At 35.7% G+C, this 26,179-nt stretch overlaps 1 protein-coding gene across 3 annotated transcripts in view; it reads right to left on the reverse strand.

The window, feature by feature from the left end:
* LOC138692102 (zinc finger protein 83-like) overlaps positions 1–26,179 on the reverse strand; it is a 49,674-nt gene that overhangs the window by 16,792 nt on the left and 6,703 nt on the right. Inside the window, exons 2-6 of one of the 3 annotated variants that reach the window (XM_069815045.1) lie at positions 25,331–25,468; positions 19,424–19,561; positions 9,360–9,497; positions 6,208–6,290; positions 57–3,602 (exon numbers count right to left, since the gene is read on the reverse strand). In XM_069815045.1, coding sequence (XP_069671146.1) covers positions 2,186–3,602; positions 6,208–6,290; positions 9,360–9,497; positions 19,424–19,561; positions 25,331–25,468 — 1,914 coding nt within the window. In that variant the 3' untranslated portion in view covers positions 57–2,185. Of the gene's footprint in view, positions 1–56; positions 3,603–6,207; positions 6,291–9,359; positions 9,498–19,423; positions 19,562–25,330; positions 25,469–26,179 lie in introns of those variants that run through there. The other 2 variants (XM_069815046.1, XM_069815047.1) reach the window with 2 other exon arrangements.

The raw sequence follows: 26,179 nt of genomic DNA on the forward strand, positions 1-26,179 counted from the left end.
AATCATACATTGAGGATAATGTTAAAGTATATTTCTGTGAGCAAATTGAACAGTGGACCAATATAAAATTTATAAAAAAAATTATACCACCAATCTATAAAACCAATTTATAAAAAAATAAATTTAAAATTACTCTAATTAATGATTGAATGTTTTGTATATAGTAAAACGAATTAATAAATCTTGTTTTTCACACAAACTCGTTTTTATTATATTTAATCCCTGATAAAATACATTATTTGTTAAAAACGCATATGTCCAGCTAATTTAAGCGCTCCTAAGTGCAGGATTGACTATATTTCCAAATACACTTCTCACGAATGTGAGTTAAGTATAACTCCTTAATTTGAATTATTCAGAAAATGAATAAACTTAAATGATTAAGCAGGAAATAGTTTTTTGTTTCTCCTGTAAAATTTGTCTTTCTGGACTTCGGCCCTTTTAACAATTGATGTGTACAGGTAGTGCTTTTAGTTGTTACAATTTTAATTCAGTGAAATAAGAATAGTACCTATTGCAGTTACAATGTGTACATTCCTTTTATACACAATATAGTAACCAAACACTTTCTTCTACATTGCATGGATGACAAAGAAGAAATCACTTCTCATACAAGTTCTTGATCGTTGTTTCATTCTAGATAAAGCGAGAATTAAATACTTTAAGACGGAAGAAACATTAACCACACGAGTCTGTAGGACTTAAAGAGTTCTTATGGAAAATGTGAGAATAAATGCATAGGGTGCATAAGTGGCAATGAATATTACGTAATTTTAAACAATGAATATAAGGACCGTGACGTCATTGACATTTTCGTAAGCTATACAGCGAACATATTGGATTAATGTAATATAGTCGTCATTTTTGTAAGAAAGTTTATGGGAGTCAAATGACATAATATACCTATAGAAATTTAAATTATTCTAAGTGGCTAGGACCACCAAGTCCCAAAGTATTACTTTATCAAGAAAACTTCCATACATCATATATCACTATACAATATGAAAAAAACATGACAGAAAAAAGCCCTGTAGATTTCATAAAATCTCTTAAGAAAATGGTGACTACATTACATTAATCAAACATAACCACCGTATAGAATGAAAAACGTTCGCGACGTCAACAATAAAGTCCGGCCTTCTATATTACGCAACAAAAACTGATGCAGGTTAACACAAGAAATAAAGTGTGTAATATTTCGTTCTTTCGAAACTTCAAGTAATTGATAATACGAAAACAGTTAGCAATAAAGATATAAAAATTATATGAACATTTATTAATAATTATCAATTTCAGGAGTCAGTGGAAGTAAACGAAACATCCGATATTTAATACGCAACTGTCCAAATAACACGGGGCCTGGAAATATTTCCAAATTGTATCAAAAGACATAGCTAGGAACATCACTGTTTCAGATGTAATAAAGTGCTATTAGGGAGCAATGCCTTCAGGTTTAACATTAGTGTATGTCTGTAGTATTTACAGTGTCCTATTCACTTTCAGGATTTATGTAAACATTACAACCTATTTTGTACCGATATCGTGATTTTGTTGCAACATCAATGATAGTGCACATAAGCAATAAAAAAAGACAAAGAAAGTAAAAGATTATATGAAGTCTATTGGAAAAGAGATGAGTATTTTAAGAAAAAAATACAAAATTATTATATTAGTTCAAATTTCAAATAACACTTGCCAGTAAATAAGATAGAATACCATAATGATTCCATTTAATACACGAAATTGTTCATATATGAACATTACCAAATCGTTTGTGACATTAAAGGTAAATAATCAAGATATATAAAGAAATAGGATGTTATTTTTACCTTTCTATCGCACAGCTATGGAATTTACTGATGAAGACGACCAAAATTATCTGGTTTCACAATAAAAGTAATGATTGATTAATAAAAGATTGACCATCCTAACGTTGGAAGTATCTGATTCATGTTACAGTGGTTGTATAACTTCAAAACTCCTTCTCAAGACACTTTTGCATAAACGTAACTTCAGTGTATCAGAATAACGAAGAATAATACCCTCTTATGCCATTCGATAACTAGAAACAAATACAACAAACATCGCATTTTGGCATGTGTGCGGGATTCGAAGTTTTTTAGGGATCTGAGATCGTTTGCCACATACACAGCATTTCAAAGGTTTCTGGCATATGTCCAGTTGTTCATGTCTTTTTTCTCACCTGACTTTTGCAAGATTTCTCACCAATGTGCACGCGTTCATGCCTTCTAAGATTACGCGGCGCCGAGTAACACTTCCCACATTTGAAAGATTTCTCATCCGTATGAAGGCCTTCGTGGCGTCTTAGATTACCAGACAGCGAGAAACACTTACCACAAAGATCACATTTGAAAGATTTCTCATCTGTATGAAGACGTTCATGGCGTCTTAGACTACTAGACTGCGAGAGACACTTACCACAAACATCACATTTGAAAGATTTCTCATCAGTGTGTAGGCGTTCGTGGCATTTTAGATTACTAAACTGCGAGAAACACTTACCACAAACATCACATTTGAAAGATTTCTCGCCAGTGTGAAGGCGTTCATGGCGTCTTAGACTACTAGACTGCGAGAAACACTTACCACAAACATCACATTTGAAAGACTTTTCATTTATGTGAAGGCGTTCATGGCATCTTAGATGATTCAACTGCGAAAAACACTTGCCACAAACATCGCATTTGAAAGGTTTGTCGCCGGTGTGAAGACGTTCATGGCATCTTAGATTACTCAACTGCGAAAAACACTTTCCACAAACATCGCATTTGAAAGGTTTGTCGCCAGTATGTAGGCGTTCATGGCATCTTAGATTACTCAACTGCAAAAAACATTTGCCACAAACATCGCATTTGAAAGGTCTGTCGCCGGTATGAAGGCGTTCATGGCATCTCAGATGATTCAAAAGCGAAAAACACTTGCCGCAATCATCGCATGTAAATGGTTTCTCGCCAGTGTGAATGCGTTCATGGCATTTCAGACTACTATTGTGGGAAAAACACTTCCCACAAACATTGCATTTGAAAGGTTTCTCGCCAGTGTGAAGGCGTTCGTGGGATCTCAGACGATTCGAACGCGAAAAACACTTGCCACAAACATCGCATTTGAAAGATTTCTCGCCAGTGTGAAGGCGTTCATGACTTCTAAGAAAACTGGACGCGGAGAAACATTTACCACAAACACCGCATTTGAAAGGTTTCTCATCAATGTGCACGAGTTTATGCCTTCTAAGATCACTCGACCTAGAGAAGCACTTACCACAAACATCACATGTGAAAGGTTTTGCTCCTGTGTGCAGAAGTTCATGCCTTCTTAGATCACGCGACGTAGAAAAAATTTTACCACAAATATCGCATTTGTAAGCTTTGTTGACTTCACGCTCATGTAAATGCGTCGTCGATTTTGCCGGATTGGAGAGACACTCTTTAGACATTTCTAGTTGCAGTTGCTTATCTTCATGAGTTCGGGCTTGTTTACCTGAGGAATCTGAATTCTTGGGAATCTCACACACAATCTCGTTCTCTTCATCTGCAATATTGTCGAATTCTGATGATACAGATCTCTTTTTGGTAGCTGCAATCCTGACGAAAATATACTATCAGTCAATAGAATAGTCCCAACAAATAAACATTAAAGTAATGAACTTCAAACCTAAACGAATCTATTTGACGAGAAGGAACGTTACCAAAAGAGATACAATGCTATAAATAAATTATGATTTATGTTGGAAATATCAAAATTGTCTCAACATTCTTATATTAACCTATACAACAAATTTTATGTGGAAAATGCAATGATTGCGAAAGTTTTAGTTGGTTGGCGTTTGTATTGAGAATTCTCTGTCTAAAGTCGCCTGCCACTTAGGTTACTTTGGACAATTTTTGTTCTAAAACACTACATTATTATATATAATTAAACGTGAGAAATTAATGTTTCCATGTCCTTAGAATCAAGTGAAATTATGTTTTCATGTTACAGTTACATTGTCAATTGAAATAACTGTATGTATATAATGAGTATTACAATTAATCGAAGACTATCCTACAAAGAAAAATGATTTAGTTGTGCTTCATCCTTTTTGGACAAAAATGTGCAAGTTTATGTGATTGGTTCCCAATTCGTATTTCAACTGTGTATATCTTCCGTTGTGGTTTATTCTTATGCTACATAAAATGTTAATATAAGGTTTATTTTATCACTTTCAAATTATGTTAATTTTTGCAATGTTGCCAGACGGTACAATATGTGTAGCTGAAAACCATCAAACTCCACAAATATTTGCAAAGAATGTATGAAATTACCAATATTTGCTGAATGAAATTCTTCATCAGACGAAAGCAGTGAAAGTGCTTGAACTGCGCGACATTCCACTATGGCGACAATTCTTTGAAGAATATTCCGCCAATATTTTTACGTGACTGGAAGTATTTAAGTAGCTCTCTCTCCATCCTTTCTACAGTGTGCACTATAAATTTTTTGTAAGTTATATTACAACGCTTTATCAACATCTGAGGTTATTTAGAGTCCGAATGTGATGAAAGTGATAATGTCGGTGAAATGATTCCGGGGTCCAGGAACGAAAGTTAAGGGTGGTTCACAATAAACCGGGAACGGAAACGAGAACGAAAACAGATATAATGTTAAAATAAATTTATTTAAATGTAAGCTTTCACAATAGTTACTTTTAAATGCCCACTCTTAAATATAATTATTTTAACAGTATTTCCGTTCCCGTTCTCGTTGCCATTGCCGTTCCCGGTTTATTGTGGAACCAGCCTTTATGTAGCATTTGCTCATATTGATTTAAGGGAAAATCTAAAAAAAACTCAAACAGGTAACTTGCTCCGACAGAGAATCGAATCCGGGCCACCTGGTTTCGCGCCCAGATATGCTAACCGTTACTCCACAGTTCTGGAATCGCTCTAGATATAAGTGGAATTGTGACAGTTCTATGTTGAGATGAGTTTTCGTACTCATTAACACACACATTTGCAGTCTTGCATTCAATGAACCCGGAATTTGAAAAGTGAGGCATGTTTTCACCGACTAGCCTACAAGGAGCTCAAATCAGTGTGAATATGGCTTTTGATATCGTTGTCTCTTCGTCTTGAAATTTCGATTTTATATTGTCCTGCTCTTCGATAATTCCTTTACTAGATTGCATTGACGAAACATTTGTTTCGGATAGTTTCGGATGTTATGGACGTCGATGCTTCAAAGTATGTTGCTGTTTTTGAGAGCATGAATGAAAATATGTACTAATGTTTGGTATTTTTGTAAATTTCTCTTTTTTTCCTTTCAACTCGCCACTTTTTTTTTATAAGAACCTGGCCGCAATTAATTTTCTTTCTTCATTTATTGTAAATATTAAAAACGCCCTAACAAAGAAAATATAATTCACTGATACCAACACAACCTCCAACACGACTATGCCGTGAAGCAAGTAAAAACTGTGTATTATGAAAACTGAGGAACACGCATGAACTGTGAATGTACATCGTTACATTGCACGAAGAAATTCTCCATTATTTGAGAATTAAATTACTGACTGCTACCAAGGGATTGGGAGTTTGGATCGTCTGGACTTTTTTATTCCACAATAACACACGAAATTCGAGCATAAAGTAATTCGAATACCTATACACGTTTCATTTATACATTTCCATACTGCTCTAATGAATATGGTTTAAATATTTTGATTAATTTTTTAAAGTAATAGAGAAGAATGAACAAAAGAACATGTGACAGAAATGTTCTATTATTAATACCAATAACTATGTCAAGACACTACACAAAGGTAACAGCTGTTCGACAATGACATCTAGAGACCTTGCACTACACAACAATGCAGACATCTCACGAGGTTTGAGCTGGCTGCAAGCATCTTTCGGAAACTGACTGAAGGCATAAAGCTTTCCCTAGTTATTACATAGTGGAATACAACAGAAATTTGGCACACAAAGCTATTTTTATGAGCATTTGAAGTACCAATACAATACGAAAATCGTCAATGTTTATACACTGGAAAACAAATGCACACGCCAAGAGCATCCCTATACGTACACGCACGCTATCTGTAGGCCTAGTTCAGAGATACAGCCCTTCTGAAGGTGCTGCTAGCCAGTTACCGAAACATAAGTTTCAAACGCAATGAACCCTCTACATAAACTCGCACACCACACTCACCATTCCGTGAAAATCTCGTTGTCCTCTGCTGTTCCTTCCACCCTTGGCTCCTCATTCACTGATTCCAAGTCACTCTGCTGTTCCTAACACAGAGAAACAAAACACAAAGATAGCACAATTTACGTTAACAAAAGTGCATCGATTCTATATGCCACAGAAGTGCATATAAGTCGTATTAGGCCAGTAGGAGTTTAGTTAGCAGACGACTATTCTTGGGGTATGTAATTTCATTATAAAACGGCGATTTTCAAACTTTTGGCAAAATAAAAGTATAATCTAAACTACCACGACACACTCACATAACCTAAAGTGTAGTTCCCAAAGAGCACGGGAAATTTTAGGAGGGAACTGGTGCTATAATATACAAATAAATTAAATTAATATATATGCTTTAACATATAAAGTAAAATATTAAAAATTTTATATGCATCATTTTTAGTCAACATATGGGGGAATGATAACGTGATGAATGGTGAAATGGCGCATGTTGCAAAAAGATTGAGAAGAGAAACAAATTACATATTATTCACTAATTGAAGTAACAGAATTTTTGGATTTGTATTTGAAGTTTATGACAGAAATGTAAAATTTATTGATAAAAAATAATTACAATGCAATGTAAGTGTGTAATTGAATGGGATTATTGAGAATCCCCACACGTCCATGAAAGTAAAATTTTCAGGAACGAAAAACAACAGAGCTACTATATTTTTCATTTTAGATTGTTATTTAACGACTCTGTATCAACTACGAGGTTATTTAGCGTCGATGAGACGGATGATAGCGAGATGGTATTTGGAGAGATGAGGAAGAGGATTGGCCATAGATTACCTGGCACTCACCCACAGCTACTATTACTTCATACTTTGAACCCGTAAAAAATATATGTGGTTAAATAGAATAAGTCTAAGATTTTCAGTAGATTTCAATCCTATTCGACATCCATTTTCCGTGAAAAAAAAATATATAAAAGCCGTTGGATATGTGTAGCTGCTCAATATTTTGAACACAGGCTACATTAATTAGCAGAGTACAATAAAATATTACATCTTTACTCACAACAAACGGTTACTTTGCAAAACTGTCACAGATCATCAACACAGAGTGTTTCAAAATGGCTACTACAAACTAAAAGGGGTTGTAGAGGGGATTAAGTAGAAAAAGTTTTGATTAGGATCAAATGTCCAGAAATGTGTCATTTCGATGCAAAATAAGTTTGAAGATCGATTCGATTTAAAATCTCCCGATTCACGGTACGCAAACAAAATGGACTGAGGGTGACATCTGCAGTCCTCTGATATCGTCTGTCTCGCCTTGTACTGCTCAATGACTGAATCACAACTGATGTGCCAGTGGACTCCGTGGAACTGCTTGTAAACAGAAGACACACGATATCACGTAGAGCTGAGTAGATGTTGAAGAGGATAGGTGGTAAGGACATCCTTGACGCACTCCTCTCCCTATTTGACTTCCTTCTGACATTTCTTCTCCTATCCTGACTTTCACTCGTTTCATATAAACATTACTAACCACTCTTCTCTCTTTTTTTTTAGTAGGTTATTTTACGACGCTTTACCAACACCTTAGGTATCTATTTCTAATCAACGGCAATTTTTTTAAGGATTGCCATCAGTTTATTCTGTTAAAAGCCTTTTCTACGTCCGGGCTATTCCATATGAAATCGATGAGTAAAAAACCCCGAATTTTTTTTATAGTCTAATTTTTTTCCTATTCATACAAGGTGATGAGGAGAGTGCATTTGCAAAAATATACTATCGAAAGTCAAACGGCTTTCGTACTATTGAGCGACAAATTTAGCGTATTTTAGAAAGAAAGCCTGTTTCATTGCTCAGAACTCTGGAACCATTTACTGCAGAACATTCAACGAGAGCTCATTTTGAAGCTGACATTAGGTATGTTATGATAAGAAGTAATCCTTATTTTTATTTTATACAGAGAGACACAGCTCGCACTGGCGGAGAGATGAAGATAAGCGGGAATTGGGCATCATTTTACTCCTGTGTTTATGAAAACCTGTGATAAAGCTAGCCCAGCAATGCGCTACTAGACGACACGTCACGTGTTTATGTCTCCAGGCCTTGCTTGGCTCGGTTAGCTCCCACCTCACAGTCAGCTGGTTAGTTCACGCGCGTACTATTTATTTTTTTTATTTGATATTTTCAATTCTTTTTTATTAACGTTCCACCAGTAAAAAATATGTGTTAATTTGTACTTTCAATGCGGAATCTAACCATATATATTAAAAATATATTTTGTGGGCAAAGATGTCTTAATTAAGAAAAATCTAAATTTCTCTACTGCCATAAAAAGTAAGAAAAAATGTTTGCATGTCAATATAAACTTTAAATTTCAGCATCAAATTAAACCATGATTTTGACCATTGTGTAAAAGGGTTTCGGAGCCACAACAGTTTAAAGTTGCTAATTTTATGAAAATACGATAAATTTAAATACTTTTAATTTAAACACTATGAAGTTCTGTTGCCTCAAACTTTGCACAAAGCATTGTATCACAGTTGTCTACGGACAGAAAAAGTTTCATTGTATTTAAAAATTGCAAGGTCAATTTTCTCTATATATCAGTCGATTTGAGATGGAATAGCCCGTCTACAAATACTATATACACTTCTTTAATCTTCTCCAGGTATCATTGACCGATTCTCCGTAGCAGTGCAATTGCATCTCTCGTACCTTTTCTTTCCCGAAGCCAAACTGCTCTCCTACCAACTATTCTTCCATGTTGGAATATAATATAAACCTCTATTCAGGATTTGCAAGAGAATAATTCGCCGAGTGCGATATTAGAGTGATAGTCCTGAAACGATTCATTTGTCTGAATTAATTTCTTCGGTAATGCAATCAACACTGTCTCCGTAAAATCTTCAGGCACTTCGCCTTTCTCATATATTTCGTTGCATAATGATAGAATTTGCTTCTTGTGCTCACCCAAGCATTTCAGTAATTCAATGGGGACTCCATCAACTCCTGTTCCTTTCCCACTCTTCATTTCCTCCTATATTAAAACTGAATGAACTTCACTGACAGAAAAAAGGACGTAAACTATACAATACTTTGATGTATGCTGTATCGATCCGGATGAATCAGTACATGCATTCTTTATTCTCCACTCACCTCAGGTTCGCGTTTCACCACAGGGAAAGAAATCGGCACCGGATCTTCCTCAAATTTGATCTCTGTTGTGAGATCTTGGCTCTGGCCCTCATATTCCTCCTTTATACCAGTCACATAATGATCCGAAAAGTTCCGTTCCTGCAGTACACAGAGACATCTTTAATGAGCAATTTATTACAGTGTTAGAAGACGACTTCTAACTTTACTAATTGTTCTCTATGTGTCCGCATGTCACAGCATAATCATAACCCACAGCATGTGTTTTACATTATGATGAATAAGGCCAGGATTCATATGCTAATGCACATTTTCATGCAAAAACATTTGTTATACATGTTATTTAGGTCTGTGATGATGAATACGCAAAGTTAACTGTTCACACGATGAAAGAGTAATGGAACGGAGAAAAATTCTCTCCGGCGCCGGGATTTGAACCCGGGTTTTCAGCTCTACGTGCTGATGCTTTATCCACTAAGCCACACCGAATACAACTCCGACGCCGGTTAGAATCGTCTCAGATTAAGCTCCAACTCTTGGGTTCCCTCTAGTGGCCGCCCTCTGCACTGCGTCATAGATGTCTATGAACGCAGGACCGAAGTCCACACATGTGCTAAGGTGCACTCGAGATGAGTGACTAGTTGGCCAGGATCCGACGGAATGAGCGCCGTCTTAAATCACTAAGTGATTTACGCATATCATATATATTATTTTAATGTACCGAAGTACATATGATATTTCCATGCAGATATTCTGCGTCATCATACGATGAAAGAGTAATGGAACGGAGAAAAATTCTCTCCGGCGCCGGGATTTGAACCCGGGTTTTCAGCTCTACGTGCTGATGCTTTATCCACTAAGCCACACCGGATACAAGTCTGACGCCGGTTAGAATCGTCTCAGATTAAGCTCCAACTCTTGGGTTCCCTCTAGTGGCCGCCCTCTGCACTGCGTCATAGATGTCTATGAACGCAGGACCGAAGTCCACACATGTGCTAAGGTGCACTCGAGATGAGTGACTAGTTGGCCAGGATCCGACGGAATGAGCGCCGTCTTAAATCACTAAGTGATTTACGCATATCATATATATTATTTTAATGTACCGAAGTACATATGATATTTCCATGCAGATATTCTGCGTCATCATACGATGAAAGAGTAATGGAACGGAGAAAAATTCTCTCCGGCGCCGGGATTTGAACCCGGGTTTTCAGCTCTACGTGCTGATGCTTTATCCACTAAGCCACACCGGATACAAGTCTGACGCCGGTTAGAATCGTCTCAGATTAAGCTCCAACTCTTGGGTTCCCTCTAGTGGCCGCCCTCTGCACTGCGTCATAGATGTCTATGAACGCAGGACCGAAGTCCACACATGTGCTAAGGTGCACTCGAGATGAGTGACTAGTTGGCCAGGATCCGACGGAATGAGCGCCGTCTTAAATCACTAAGTGATTTACGCATATCATATATATTATTTTAATGTACCGAAGTACATATGATATTTCCATGCAGATATTCTGCGTCATCATACGATGAAAGAGTAATGGAACGGAGAAAAATTCTCTCCGGCGCCGGGATTTGAACCCGGGTTTTCAGCTCTACGTGCTGATGCTTTATCCACTAAGCCACACCGGATACAACTCCGACGCCGGTTAGAATCGTCTCAGATTAAGCTCCAACTCTTGGGTTCCCTCTAGTGGCCGCCCTCTGCACTGCGGCGTCGGAGTTGTATCCGGTGTGGCTTAGTGGATAAAGCATCAGCACGTAGAGCTGAAAACCCGGGTTCAAATCCCGGCGCCGGAGAGAATTTTTCTCCGTTCCATTACTCTTTCATCGTATGATGACGCAGAATATCTGCATGGAAATATCATATGTACTTCGGTACATTAAAATAATATATATAACTGTTCACAGTTTTTTAATATTTACGCCATTATCCCACATAATATACTACTGTGCATTATATTGTAGCATATCTTCAACACTGTGTTAGATTAACAACAATATTTCCATAGATTTGTAAAAAAAAACAATGAAACACTGGATTGCTCTATTGCCAGCATATAATATTTTTCAGATGGCTGCACTCAATAGCTAGAAATTCCTTGTGTAAGAAGGGAAACTGTGGAAAAACCACCATTGCCTACCTTCTTTCCACTGAACTGCTGCACAAAAGGAAATATTCCCAAACATCCCTACCTACCCGACTCTATCGCCTCTACGCTCCTTTTCTACATTTCACTTACTCTGAGTTGTTGCACTAGGAGTATTCTGTTTCGTACCGACAAGTACTCAAACATTATACCATTGAGCTACCACACAATTCCACAAGAAGTACAGAGTGATTTATATTGAACTGACACATTTCTTTCTTTAATTATTCCATTGGAAATTCATTCAATGACCCAATTTTAGCACCAAATTAAGCAGAATGTTCTGGAGTTTCGATTCCTTGTCACTAGATGCGCAGAAGTTTATGTTTTATTCCTAATGTTGGCAGCTGTTTTCGACATTTTGTGTCAACGTGAAAATGCAGTACATATTAAATCAACGACTCTTCCTTGTGAAGCAATACTGGATTACGAATTGAATTACAGCTACTCAAAGGGCATACCAGAGAGAATTTGGTGTTCGCAATCCTCCCAAAAGAAACACAATACTGGGCTTGAATAAGAAATTGGAAACAACTGGATCTCTGGTGAGTGAAAAGGGCAAGCATCGTTCATCTAGGCTTCCCACGGTTGTTGTTGACGTAACAGCACGACTGGAGCAGTCACCAAAAAAATCATTAAGACGTTTGTCGCAGGAGACAGGGTACACCTACTCAATGTGTCAGAGAGCTGCGAAAAGTGCAGGCCTAAAGCCATATAGGGTTACGGTTGTTCATCAGCTACAGGAACCAGATAAGGATAAAAGATTGATTTAATTGTCGTTGGTTTCAGACGTTCATTGTGCAAAATCCTGCCATATTGTCCATCACATGGTTCACAGAAGAAGCATGGTTCCATTTATCCGGTTATGTGAACTCACAGAACTCACGCCATTGGGCCATCGAAAATCCACATTTCAACCATGAAGCACCTATGCACCCGGTTAAAATCGGAGTTTGGCGCGCAATATCCGCACAGAGAATAGTGGGGCCAATTTCTTTTAACCAGACTGTGAACACTGCAGAATACGGACTGATTTTCATGGAGTTTGTTGAGCAATTGGACGATGTAGAGCTGAGTCAAGGATATTTTCAGCAAGAATGAATCCATGGAACTAATTGCAAGTTTCTTTGACGACCGAATAATTTCCAGGAACCCGTGGCCATCGAGCTCTCCGGATTTGACAACGCCGGACTTCTTTCTATGGGGTTACTTAAAAGACAGGGTTTACGCCTCACGTCCCCAGACATTGGACGATCTGAAGCACAACATCACACAGGAGATTCAAGCTATTGACAACAGAGTCCTCCAACGAGTGGCCAGTAACATGGAACGATGTGTTGAGTTGTGCCTTATGCAGGTTGGAGGACATTTTCAACATTTGCTATAGAGGTAAATAATCTCCCAAAATTCCTCCACATTTCAGGTATAATAAGTTGTCGCTAGCACAATTCGTTTTGAAACAATTAATGAAAGAAATGTGTCAGTTCTATTTAAATCACTCTGTATTTGGCAATGTCCTTTCGACATATATGAGTGGGGAACATTGTGGGACATGGAAATTATTCACTGTCAAATTCGTGAACTGTACCACTATCTGAATTAGAAACAGACTACGGCACAACAGGGTTATGTTACGTTTAGAGACGTGAGAGACAAATCAGTAAGCAGAATCACAAAGATAGTATAATGCAAAATTTTGGTAAATGCTGTACTGCATTGCTAAGGCAGTCATATTTGCTTTCCATGAGTGTACATTAACAGTGTCGCTTATGTTAATTCCTCCCACATTACACTTCTCTTATATAACTGGTTGTCAGGAAACGTTAATAGTGGGGGAAATGAACCCAGATCGATTTTCTCTTCCAATGGAACATAGTTTCATCTATATTATATAATACATACTGCTATCAGTAGACAAGAGAAGAATCTGGAAAGAAGTTCCCACTAAAAAACAAATCCTTATTTTTTAGAGGGAAATCATAGAGAGCATTGCAGCATTAGAAAAGAAAAATGTATTCCATCCTTACCTCATTCAGCAGTAGTTCAAATAAATTAAGTTCCTGGAAGACGGAAACACATAATTATAAGAGTATTTATATCTATTTGCAGTTTTGAATATGATTTCAAATTTCACTGGTTGCTCTCTGCTTCTATATAGTCAGTACCCGGTTTATTACTTGTAGCATTTATATCATAGGTAAGAAAAATTCAATGTTTAATTAACGGGAAGCAGACAATAAAGGTAAGTGCTCATGCACAGGAAAAAAAAAATTTGGTCGCTGCGTTCGGATTTTTATTATAGTATCGCTCACTTGTCTGCAGTTCCGAATGAATCATCAAATTGTTTTGTAATTTACCGCTAGAGGGTATTATTACAAAGCAGTGTTCTGAACTGAACCGAGAGTCCACGGGGAATGGCAGACGATTCGAATTACGTGATTGTGTTGGTGTAATTTGATGAGTATACAAATAGTTTGTCAGATTTTAACGTGTTAAAGTGAAGTGGTCCAGTTGTGTTAATACTTAGTGTTACTATTTTACATTTTATTATTGATCCTAATACTTATTTTCTTTGTGAACAGTATATATATTTTCGTGTTTTGTGCGAGTGTTTCGAGTGATCTTGATCCTCAAGCATGGACACTACATTAGTTAATGATCAATTTGATTTACACACAGACTTACCACGCATCTCAATTCAGAATCAGAAATCCCTCTATCCAAGTGAAACTATAAATGAAGAAATGGAAACCTCTCAAACTTCGAATAATGCAATAAATAATTTTCAACATATATCTGCAGAATCAACAATGAAACAATTGAAGGTGAGGAAAGAACCAAATGACAGCGATGATGATGAGTATTTACATCCAAAAAGACCATTACGATTTTATTCAGCAAACAAAATAGCTAAATCAATGGTAAAAACAAGCATACCCACTAACAATAAATTTCAAGTACTAGCCACTGCTTCTTCAATGGCGTCAAACTCTGATAGTATAGATGTAGTAAAAACAACAGAGACAAATTCACTAAATGTCAATTCCAATCCACAAATGTCTACAACATCAAACTCTGTACAATCAAAAACAAAGAAACCTCCACCCATTGTTTTAACTACAAAACTACCCAATTTCTTCTCCGAAAATCAGAAATTCCGCACCAACCTACAGGGCAACCTAAGAATTGTTTATTCCAATGAAGGTATCGAATATTTGTGCGATAATGATAAAGATTACAATAGACTCGTGGATATTTTCAGTGCTAACAAATATGAATTTTATTCTTTTACTTCGACCAACAATCGTCCGATAAGAGTTCTGATTAAAAATCTTCCACCCAATATCACAGAAGCGGAAATTTCAGACGAACTTAAGTCTCTCAACTTTCCAGTATTGAATGTTCAACAATGGATACAAAACAAAAATGATGAGAATTATTCTTACAGATTACCCATCTTTCAAATTACATTGGAAAATAATCCAAAATCAAGAGAAATATTGCAATTAAACAGCATAAACAACATCATCATTAAAGTCGAGGCTTATAACCCTCAACCTCGTTTACGTCAATGTCATAATTGCCAATCTTTTGGACATGTATTTTCAGGTTGTAAACGAGAACCAAGATGCTTAAAATGTGGGGATAAACATTTAATAGCTCATTGTCCATTCAAAGGGCCTGATTATACCCCTAAATGTGCAAATTGTCAGGGAGAGCACACCTCAAACTACAGAGAATGTCCAGTTTTTAAAAAACATATTGACCTTTTCAATATGAGATTATCAAGTAAGCCTGTACAACAATCAATGCCATCTACACTCAATAATAAAGAATTTCCTCCACTGCCAAAGAGAAGGTTCCCTCAAAGCCAACAAAACATGTACACATCAAATACTTCGTCCACCATGGAGGATTTGAAATCCATTCTGAATATTTTCAAAAACATAAACCTGCAACAAATTTTAAAGAAATTAAGTGAAGTTTCACAAAAGCTTGGACAATGTAATGACACATGGTCTAAAATTATTATTCTGCTAGAAAGTGTACTGACCTTCTCAACTGCAGATGGCTGCACACCCTAAATCAGTAATTTCAAAACCATTTATTATTTTAAACTTCAATGCAAACGGACTGAAAAATCAACTATTAGAATTTACAAAGTTCTTGCAAGACAACACTGTTGACATTGCTTGTGTAAATGAAACACATTTAAATCGAACAGACAATATAAAAATCAAGAATTATAAAATCTACAGAACTGATAGGGAAAATAAACCAGGTGGTGGAACTGCAATACTAATTAAGAAAACTATTTCTCACAATCCTATTAAAATATCGAACCTGGAAAATGTTGAATGTACTGCCATAACTATATTGCTCAATCATCGTGAAACGACAATAGCAGCTGTGTACAACCAACCTACAAAACCTTTGCTCTTATCAGACTTAGATAAGCTCATACATACTACCAAAAATTTCATTATTTTAGGAGATTTAAACGCTAAACATCAAAGTTGGAACTCTTTAACTCAGAACTCAAGAGGGAAAGTCTTACAGATTCACAGTACTCAAAATAATTATGCAATTGTAACTCCTGACATCCCAACATTTTACCCTCATAATGCTAGATCTGCACCTGATATTCTAGATGTGGCCCTATTTCATCATACTGCAAACATACTGTCTGTTACAACAACAGCTGACTTAAATTCTGATCACAATCCTGTACTACTAACCACTGATTCGAGCGAAGGTCACACACTTTTCACGAGGAGTGAAAGAATTACGGATTGGGATTTGTACAAAGAAATTCTTACCAATATCCCTGGAAATCCAACAATTCAAACTAAAAGAGATATAGATACAGCTATACAAATATACACATATACAATTAAAGATGCCTTCGAAAGAGTTACTCATTACAAGTCATATAAACAAGTGCAATATAAAAATATAGAACTTGAATCACTTCTAAGTCGTAAAAGGGTACTCAGAAGAAGATGGCAGAAATACAAGATTCGTGCAGATAAAACTGCACTGAACAAAATTCAAAAAGAAGTCAAAAACTTACTTACAGAACTCAGACAGGATAATTTTGATGAAAAACTTCTTCTTTGTGAATCAGAACCTTCAAAATTGTGGAAAATTAGTCGTGCCAGACCTGAAAACCATGCGCTGAAGAACTGTGATGGAACAGTTGTGTATAGCGATCAAGGCAAAGCAGATATTATTGCCAGAGATTTACAATCACGGTTTCAAACAAACAGTCTTGCAAAATGTAATGATAATTTCACTCGTGATGTAGAATTCATACTTCAGAACTATTTCAGTAAACGTCCAGAAAGTTCACCAGAAATTATTTGTCCTTCAGAAGTAAGAAACATAATAAAAGATCTAAACCCTACGAAATCACCTGGTCCTGATCATGTTCATAATCAGTTATTACAAAATCTTCCTTTACCAGCTGTAACACATCTCACAAAGATTTTCAACTCTTGTCTTCGATTAAATTATTTTCCCTATGAATGGAAGAAAGGAGTTATTATTGCACTCCCAAAACCAGGAAAGAGTCCATTATATCCGGAAAATTTAAGACCAATTACTTTATTAAATACTATGAGTAAAATCCTGGAAAGAATCATCTTAAAATTTATTTCACAACAAAAATGTTACATACCTAATGAACAGTTTGGATTCAGAGAACACCACAGTACAACACATCAACTCTATCGTTTATGTAATCACATAAATTCCACTATAGTTAGTGGTCAACACATAGTTTGTGTCTTCCTAGATGTTGAAAAAGCATTCGATACTGTATGGCCTCAAGGTTTGCTTATAAAATTGATAACGTCTGACCTACCTGATACCTATGTGCATATCATAAAGAGCTTCCTAACAGAAAGAACCTTCAAAGTGAAAATCAATAACACATTCTCTTCCGAAAAAACAATAAATGCAGGTATTCCTCAAGGTGCAGTTTTATCACCTACACTTTTTAATATCTATACAGCAGATTTCCCTCGCCACAAAAACTGTCGCTTCGCCCAGTATGCTGATGACACAGTTATATTCACTTCAGACATGGATATTCACATTGCATATAATAATTTACAGGATTACTTAAACAAGATAGAAAATTGGCTCATAAATTGGAAAAAAAAAAATCAATGCCTCTAAGACTTCTGTAGTAATTTTCACTAAAAGAAGACCGCAAGAACCATTTGAACTGAAACTTTTTGATGTAGTAATTCCAAATCAAAAAGAAACAACTTATTTGGGAATACTTTTGGACCATAGACTTTCTTTTAAGCCTCACATGAATAAAATTGCTGCCAAAGGATATGCTATGTTTCAACGTTTGTATCCTTTATTCAAGTCGCCATCGCTGAGTTTGTGGACTAAGAAAACTTTCTATATAACAATAATCAGAGCTAGCCTCCTATATGCATATCCAGCTTGGTCATCTGTCAATGGGTCTCTACTGAGAAGACTGCGTGGTGTACAAAGAACAGTTCTGCGTACAATTGCTGGAGCTGATTACACAACATCCAATAAATTTTTACATGAAGTTTTGGACATAGCATCAATTGAAGAGTTTTCGGAAAATTTAAAATTCAAATTTATACAAACATTGAAAAATCATCCAAATCCTCTGCTACAGAAGTTTAATCATCAAACATAAATAATAAAACCCAAGTTATACCAGCCATATCTTTTACAAATTCATCATGGTTTAACATCAAGGACTGAAGAACTAAACTGAACAATTTCAAAGTGTTATAAATTAAAGGAGGAGTCAAAAGCAAGTCAGCTTGATCTCCGGTCATATAAACTTTCAGTGAAACAAGATGTTGGTTTTGGAACTGAACCTGAAAATAAAATGAATATCTCTGTAAATTAAATAAATTATGAAGGACATACCTGATTAATTTAACATTTTTCCAATCTCATCACATATTTCTTTCTCCATATTATGCTGCTATAATTCTAATTTCGCAAATTAAAAGTTCTTCATATTGTAGGAACTAATAAGATAAGCTTCACGTCATCCTTTTCATTATATCTTCGATATCACCGCGATTGAAAGTCTTGTAGTCGATATATTTGTCATGACATTCTCTATTTCGATCTGGACCATACAGAAATCCATTTAGAATTCTCTGGTCAGAAAGGAATCCGGTCATATGAACAGAGGCGAAGTGGGTGATTATCAATTTAAAATAATGCAAAGAATAAAACTCCGAATGTGCATATGGATCCATTCTCGTAAGTGGAGCTTACCTTAACACAAGCAGGATGGCTGAACATGGCTAGTGTGCGTACACACAGACACACACACAGACAATACACAAACACACTTACAATATTCAAATGAAAAAACGCACACACGCACACACAAATAGAAAATGTAGAAATTAATCGGAACATGTACATATTATGAAGTATTTTGAACATTCTATTATGGTCGCCGTATTAGGTAGTGTAATTTATGAAAATGTTAAAAGATAGGCCAATTCTTGAAGTAATGGCGCTAATATCTGTACGTAGAGCTACAAATAAAAGAAAATTACTTATTTGAAGCAGTGAAAGTATTGAGAATTTTAGACAAAGGCAGAGACACAGCAAAAAGAAGTCGTGTCCTTAAGTACAACATATTACCAAACACACTATGGAATGTGTAACTTGGCTACCATTAAGTGGGAGTGCAACAAGCAATTTTGCTTTCAAATTTAAAACAAAAAGTGAGATAACAGTTCAACATTAGACTTCTCTGCAACAAGACATAACCATTAATAACAAATAGTGATGATACTTTTCCTGTCTCTAGACCAAAGAGTAATGTATAAACCAATCAAAATATACCATAAATATTAGAAGAACACAGTACATTCCTTGAGCTCCACTCACCTCAGGTTCAGCTTTCAACACGGGGAAAGAAGCTGGCTCCGGATTTTCCTCAAATTTGACTTCGGATCTGAAATCATTGGCCTGGTCAACATATTCCATCTTTACACCAGCCATATGCTCATCCAAAAGATTCCGTTCCTGCAGTAAAACGAGACATCATAATTGGGCACTTTGGGATCAGTGTAACCAAAGGAAAGCGGACAGCAAAAATGGGCTCATTATTAAATAATTTTGAGTACATGCAAGGCATAACAAAAGCCTGAACTAACCTAATCTGTCATAGATTCGTATATGCAAGATATACCAATTCCTAAACTAACCTACCATGTCACTCATTCGTATATGCAAATCATAAACGAAGTCTAAACGAACCTGTCACAGATTCGCATATGCACGGAGTACTGAAAGCCTAAAGTAACCTAATCTAATCAAAAGATTTAAGTATATAGGCCTACATTTTACATTTATTTATTCATTATAAATTGTTTAGCATATTTTCTGGCTTCTGTGATGGTCGACAAGCGTATGTTCCTCTTTCCTCAGCAGGGTATAAGAACAGATACAGAAAAAAATCACGGAGAAATTAGCGCACAAGAACTTTTGGTGATTTTGGAACTGAAAATCGTTGAATTTGTAAAGTAGTTTCAGTGGAGCTACAGTTGAAAAACGAATGATTTTATAGCGACATATTTTAGAGAAACAAGACACATTTATTCACATCTTTACTATAGCGTTACCAAAGAAAGTGGGTCAGAAAAAAAAGGGAATACACATTTGAAGGGTACACGGGAAAAACGATCAAGGTTCATCAAATATCGAAATTGAGTTAATAATGCTACTTTATAGTGGAAAGGAAGTACTATCATGTGGTCTAGCTAGTAATAAAAAAATCATCGTTCTTGACATTCCACTACATCAATTTCTATTAAATACACACATAACAAAGTATTAAGCGCTTAAACTTTAAAATGCGTTTTTCTCGAAACTTTCTAAATTGGACCTTGATCGTTATTCCCATGTACCTTTCATTTAGAATTTTGAGTATCTACTATGCAAGGCATAAGAACTTAACCTAACCTTATCTGTCACCGATCCGTATACAAAAGGCATAACAAAACCCCCAGACTAACCTAACCTATCACAGATTCGTAGATGCAAGGCATAACAAAAGCCTAAAGTGATGTAAAATAATTTAACCTGTAACAGATTCGTAAATAGCAATAGGTTGAAGCGTATCGTGATATTAAGGCTTGTTATATATACACAATCAATCTAGAAGGAAAGGAAACACCTATTTGCTAGTTATGCCGACGCGACAAATAAAATTTTTAACAATATATCCCTATTACCTAAACTTTCTCACTATATGAACAAACTAACGTACTGCTAGTTAACTAATTTCAAAATAAAAGAAACAAAGGTAATTTCCTAGAAGACGGGCAAAATCCAACATGGCTGACGAAAACTACCAAAACGTTCTGCCAACTATGAAGTTCAAATGTCACCAAACATTATAAAATCAAAGATGGAAAATCAAACATATATATTCATATTTTTAAGGAAGAAAAAGCCCTTCGAAAAATGAAAATATGTTTAATTTTTCATCTTTGATTTTTATGGTGTTTGGTGGCATTTGAACTTCATAGTTGGTAGTACTTTTCTGGCAGTTTTCGTCCGAACTTTACCCCCACAAATCACTAAAACACAAAACAAAACAATAATTTATCACCTAATCAAACAAAATTCAATCCTCATTGACGTCTTCAAAGACAACCACTTCACTTGCATTATGACACAGGCTTCAAGGCAATCTAAACTTAAAGCATGCAGCCAACAAAGAACTAAACCACCACTTTGTCGTACAGTCAACGTCACATAACTAAACCATGTATGAAATTCTCTTTGAACTCTTATTACACCTTAACTTGTACGGAAAATTCAATGAACAATTCCTTGGAATCACAGGAACAGTTTTCTCTCGTCAACAATCGACACAATTTTTATTCACCAACGAAAGAACTGAACCAAAATCGACATAAAATTTAATACTCTGTTCTATGTTCACACATCTTTCACAGATATCATAAAATGACAAACTTTCAATAGCTTTACCCATCAGACACAATATAACACCACTCACGTCAAACAACCAAGAACAACTTACTGACGTCATTATCCATTCAAAATTAACGAAAATTCTAGAACACATGACAGCTATAACCAATCAAATCGAAGGAAAATCATAAAATGACAAACTTCCAATAGCTTTAGCCAGCAAAACAGTGTAACACCACTCACGTCAAACAACCAAGAACAATTGACAACGTCATTACCCATTCAAAATTAACGAAAATTCTAGAACAAATGACAACTATAACCAATCAAATTGAAACATCATCAATGCGACACCTCGTATAAAAACCTAGAACTAACATATAAAAGTCACTAAAAATCACTAACATTTAACTCTAAAGTAAAAAAGTTGGTAATACTTAGTACATCCAACCAGGTGCCCGTCTTCTATGAAATTACCGAAACAAATTAAATTTGACAGCTAGTTGACCAGCAAACAAATGCTAAACTTCGATATCGCACCACACAACACACGGAACTGACGTCTGATTAAGTTTCCGCTACACTGGAGAATTAGCACGGCCACTTTGAACCGTGCCGTTACGTTTACCACCAAATTTAAGTAAATACACAATGTCACCAACATAAGAACATGACGTTGGTGTGTGGCGTAGTTGGCGGGAGAAATTTTTTCTCTCTCTGTCTACCTCCTTCGTTCTGAACATTATTGAGAGATAGCACCACTGTTAGCGACAATGTGTATTTGCGTAAATATTGCGAGTAAATTATGACGAGTGCCTTAGATGAGAGGCTCGGGACAGAAACAGTTTTGCTGTAGCGCATGCGCGGACCTCTCATGCAGTGGGAGCGTGATCCTTACTTGAATTTATTTTTGCGTGTACTTGCAGATTAAATGATTGAGATCCCTTCTTGCTCCGGTTACAGGCCTTGCATTTACGAAGGTTATGTTATGTTAGCTTAGATTAGGTTAGGTTAGCTTAGGTTAGGTTAGATTAGATTAGCTTTGGTTAGGTTAGATTAGTTTTGGTTAGGTTAGCTTAGCTTTGGTTAGGTTAGCTTTGGTTAGGTTAGGTTAGCTTTGGTTAGGTTAGCTTGATTTGATTCGTCCATGTAGTAGTTAAAATTATATAATATGACAGTTTTTGATTCGTAATATTGTTAAAAAATAATAGGCCTATAATGAAAGCGGTGAATAATTTCATGGTCCTTAAATTTTTTTTCGTAAAAGGCTAGGTATTTTTCGATAGGCCAGAAATAAAACAGCAACGCCGTCATAATTACGTACTTTACGCTTTGGCGAACATTAACCGGAAATTTACTTTCCGTCATTTTAATTGTATTCCGTGAAACACACCTTTTTTCCTGTTAATTTCCTTGTGATAACCTAGTTTATTATCTTATTACATCTTCATTTTCTTTTAATGCATTCAAAAAACCGCCGTTGTACTACATAAAACCTTGAACTATACTAATGGAGTGAATTATTTAAGAATATAGTCGCGAATTTGACTACCACCATTTCGATTATATTTTGTTTGATACGGCTCGGTACGGCCCGGTGACTAGTGGCCAGCGAGTAGAGTCGACTATCGATATTGGTCTGCCGTGCGTATTATCCAGTTGTTCCTAAGTTTCTTTATGGATTAAATGAGGGGAAGGCCAAGTGACATTAATCCGAGGAATGTGAGGAGGTTACTGGGTTAGTTCAGAGATTTATTAAAGTGAAATGAGGGCGAAGAATTTTGTAGAGGGGGGAGATAACTTTCACCAAAACAATATACACAATTATTATTATTATTATTATTATTATTATTATTATTATTATTATCGTCATCAGGAAACTAAGAATAATAAATCCCAAGACGATAACTGCCTTTTGGTAAGGGTTGCCAAAAGACACGGCATACTAAACAATGAGATATTAAAATACACACTTGAGTTATCACACTCTGTCGTGTGGAAAACAGCACCTCACCTCAGCTACACACCTTACTATGGGAAAAGTTTTCAGCACTGCAAGGTTATGTTGCGTTTAGAGACGTGAGAGAGAAATCAGTAAGCAGAATCATAAAGGTAGCATTATGCAAAATTTTGGTATACGCTGTACTGCATTGCTAAGCGAGTCATATTTGCTCTCCATGAGTGGACATGAACAGTGTTGCTTATGTTAATTCCTCCCACATTACACTTCTCTTATATAATTGGTTGTCAGGAAACGTTAATGGTTTGGGAAATGAACCCACATCAATTTTCTCTTCCAATGGAACTTAGTTTCATCTATATCATATAATACATACTGCTATCAGTAGACAAGAGAAGAATCTGGAATGAAGTTCCCACTAAAAAACAAATCATAGACAGAAGTGCAGCATTAGAAAAGAAAAATGCATTCCATCCTTACCTATTTCATGTTTAGTTCAAATAAATTAACTTCCTGGAAGTCGTAAACTCATAATAATATGAGTATTTATACCTACTTGCAGTTTTGAATATGATTTCAATTTTGGCTGGTTACACTCTGCTTCCATTTAGTCAGTACCTGGTTATTACTTGTAGCATTTATATTACAGGTAAGAAATATTCAATGTTTAATTAACGGGAAGCAGACAATAATGGTAAGTGTTCAATTACAGGAAAACATTCGTTTGCTGCGTTCGGATTTTTATTATAGTATTGCTCACTTGTCCGCATTTCCGAATGAATCATCAAATAGTATTGTAATTTACCGCTAGAGCGCATTATTTCATTGCAGTGTTCTGAACTGAACCTGAAAATAAAATGAATATTTCTCTAAATTAAATAAATTATGAAGGACATACCTGATTAATATAACATTTTCCCAATTTCATCTCATATTTCTTTCTCCATATAACGTTGCTATAATTCTAATTTCGCAAATTAAAAAGTTCTTCATAATGTAGGACTTAATAAGATAAGCTTCGCGTCATCCCTTTCATAATATCTTCGATATTACCGCGATTGAAGGTTTTACAATCGATATATTTGTCATGACATTCTCTATTTCGATCTGGACCATACAGAAATCTATTTAGAATTCTCTTGTTAGAATTCTGAAGGGAATCCAGTCATATGGACAGAGGCGATATGGACAAGTGGGTGATGCTCCATTTAAAATAATGCAAGGAATAAAAATCCGAACATGCCATATGGATCCATTCTCGTAAGTGGAGCTTACCTTAGCAGGAGGATGGCTGAACATAGCTAGCGTGTGTACACACACACAGAGGCAATACACAAAAACATACAATATTCAACTAAAAGAACGCACGCACGTACAAAAAATAGAAAATGTGGATTTAATTGGAACATATACATATTATGAAATATTCTGAACATTCTATTATGGTCGCTATATTAGGTAGTGTAATTTATGAAAATGTTAAGAGATAGGCCAATTCTTGAAATAATGGGGTCATTAACTGTGAGCAGAGTTACAAGTAAAACAAAATTAGTTATTTGAAACAGTAAAAGTATTGAGTACTTTAGACAAAGGCACAGACACAACAAAGTCAAGTCATGTCCTTAAGTACAACATATTACCAAACACACTGTGGAATGTGTAGCTTGGCAACCATTAAGAGGAAGTGTAACAAGGAATTTTGCTTTCAAATTTAAAACAAAAAGTGAGATAACTATTCAACATTCGACTTCTCTGCAACAAGACATAACCTGTAATAGCAAATAGTGATGATATTTTTCCTGTCTCTCGGGGAAAGAGTAATGTATAAGCCTATCAAAATATACAAAAATGACTGGAAGAAGAACACAATGCATTCCTTGAGCTCCACTCACCTCAGGTTCATCTTTCACTAAAGGGAAAGATGTTGGCTCCAGATTTTCCTCAAATTTCACTTCAGATGCGAAATCATGGCTCTGGTCAACATATTCCATCTTTACACCAGTCATATTCTCATCCAAAAGATTCCGTTCCTGCAGTAAAACGAGACATCATAATTGGGCACTTTGGGGTTAGTGTAACCAAAGGAAGGCGGACTGCAAAAATGGGCTCATTAAAAATAATTTTCAGTACATGCAAGGCATATCAAAAGCCTGAACTAACCTCATATTAGTGAGGGTAACCAAGAGGATATTAAACTGTTAGGTTTCCTCATAGATAGACATCTATCTTGGAAATCACATATTAGGTATGTATGCATTAAGTTATCTTCTGTAACCTATTTGTTAAAAAAATTGATGAACATTGTTAGTTTTGAATATGTTCGAAATGCATACTTGGCCTTTTTTCAAAGTGTATTCAGATATGGACTTATTTTGTGGGGAAATTCTAGTGATATTACAGACATTTTATTAATTCAAAAGAAAGTTATTAGAATACTGACAGCTTCAAAAATTAGAACACACTGTAGACTTCTGTTCATACAGACAGGTATTCAGACCGTCATAAATCTGTACATATATGATGTTCTAGTGTTTATGAAAGAACATCTGCAAGAATTTAATATGAGAAGTGAGGTACACAATCATACAAGGAGGAATAGGCAATTATTAGATTATCCACTTTGTAGACTTAGTGTGACAAAAAATACTATAAATTGATTGGAATCAAATTATTTAATAAGCTCCCTATAAACATTCAACTTCTTCCTGTTCAAATTTATAAAACAAATTTGTACAGTTGGT

This window comes from Periplaneta americana, chromosome 16, assembly GCF_040183065.1.
Source record: "Periplaneta americana isolate PAMFEO1 chromosome 16, P.americana_PAMFEO1_priV1, whole genome shotgun sequence".
In the NCBI taxonomy this organism is placed as follows: Eukaryota; Metazoa; Arthropoda; class Insecta; order Blattodea; family Blattidae; genus Periplaneta; species Periplaneta americana.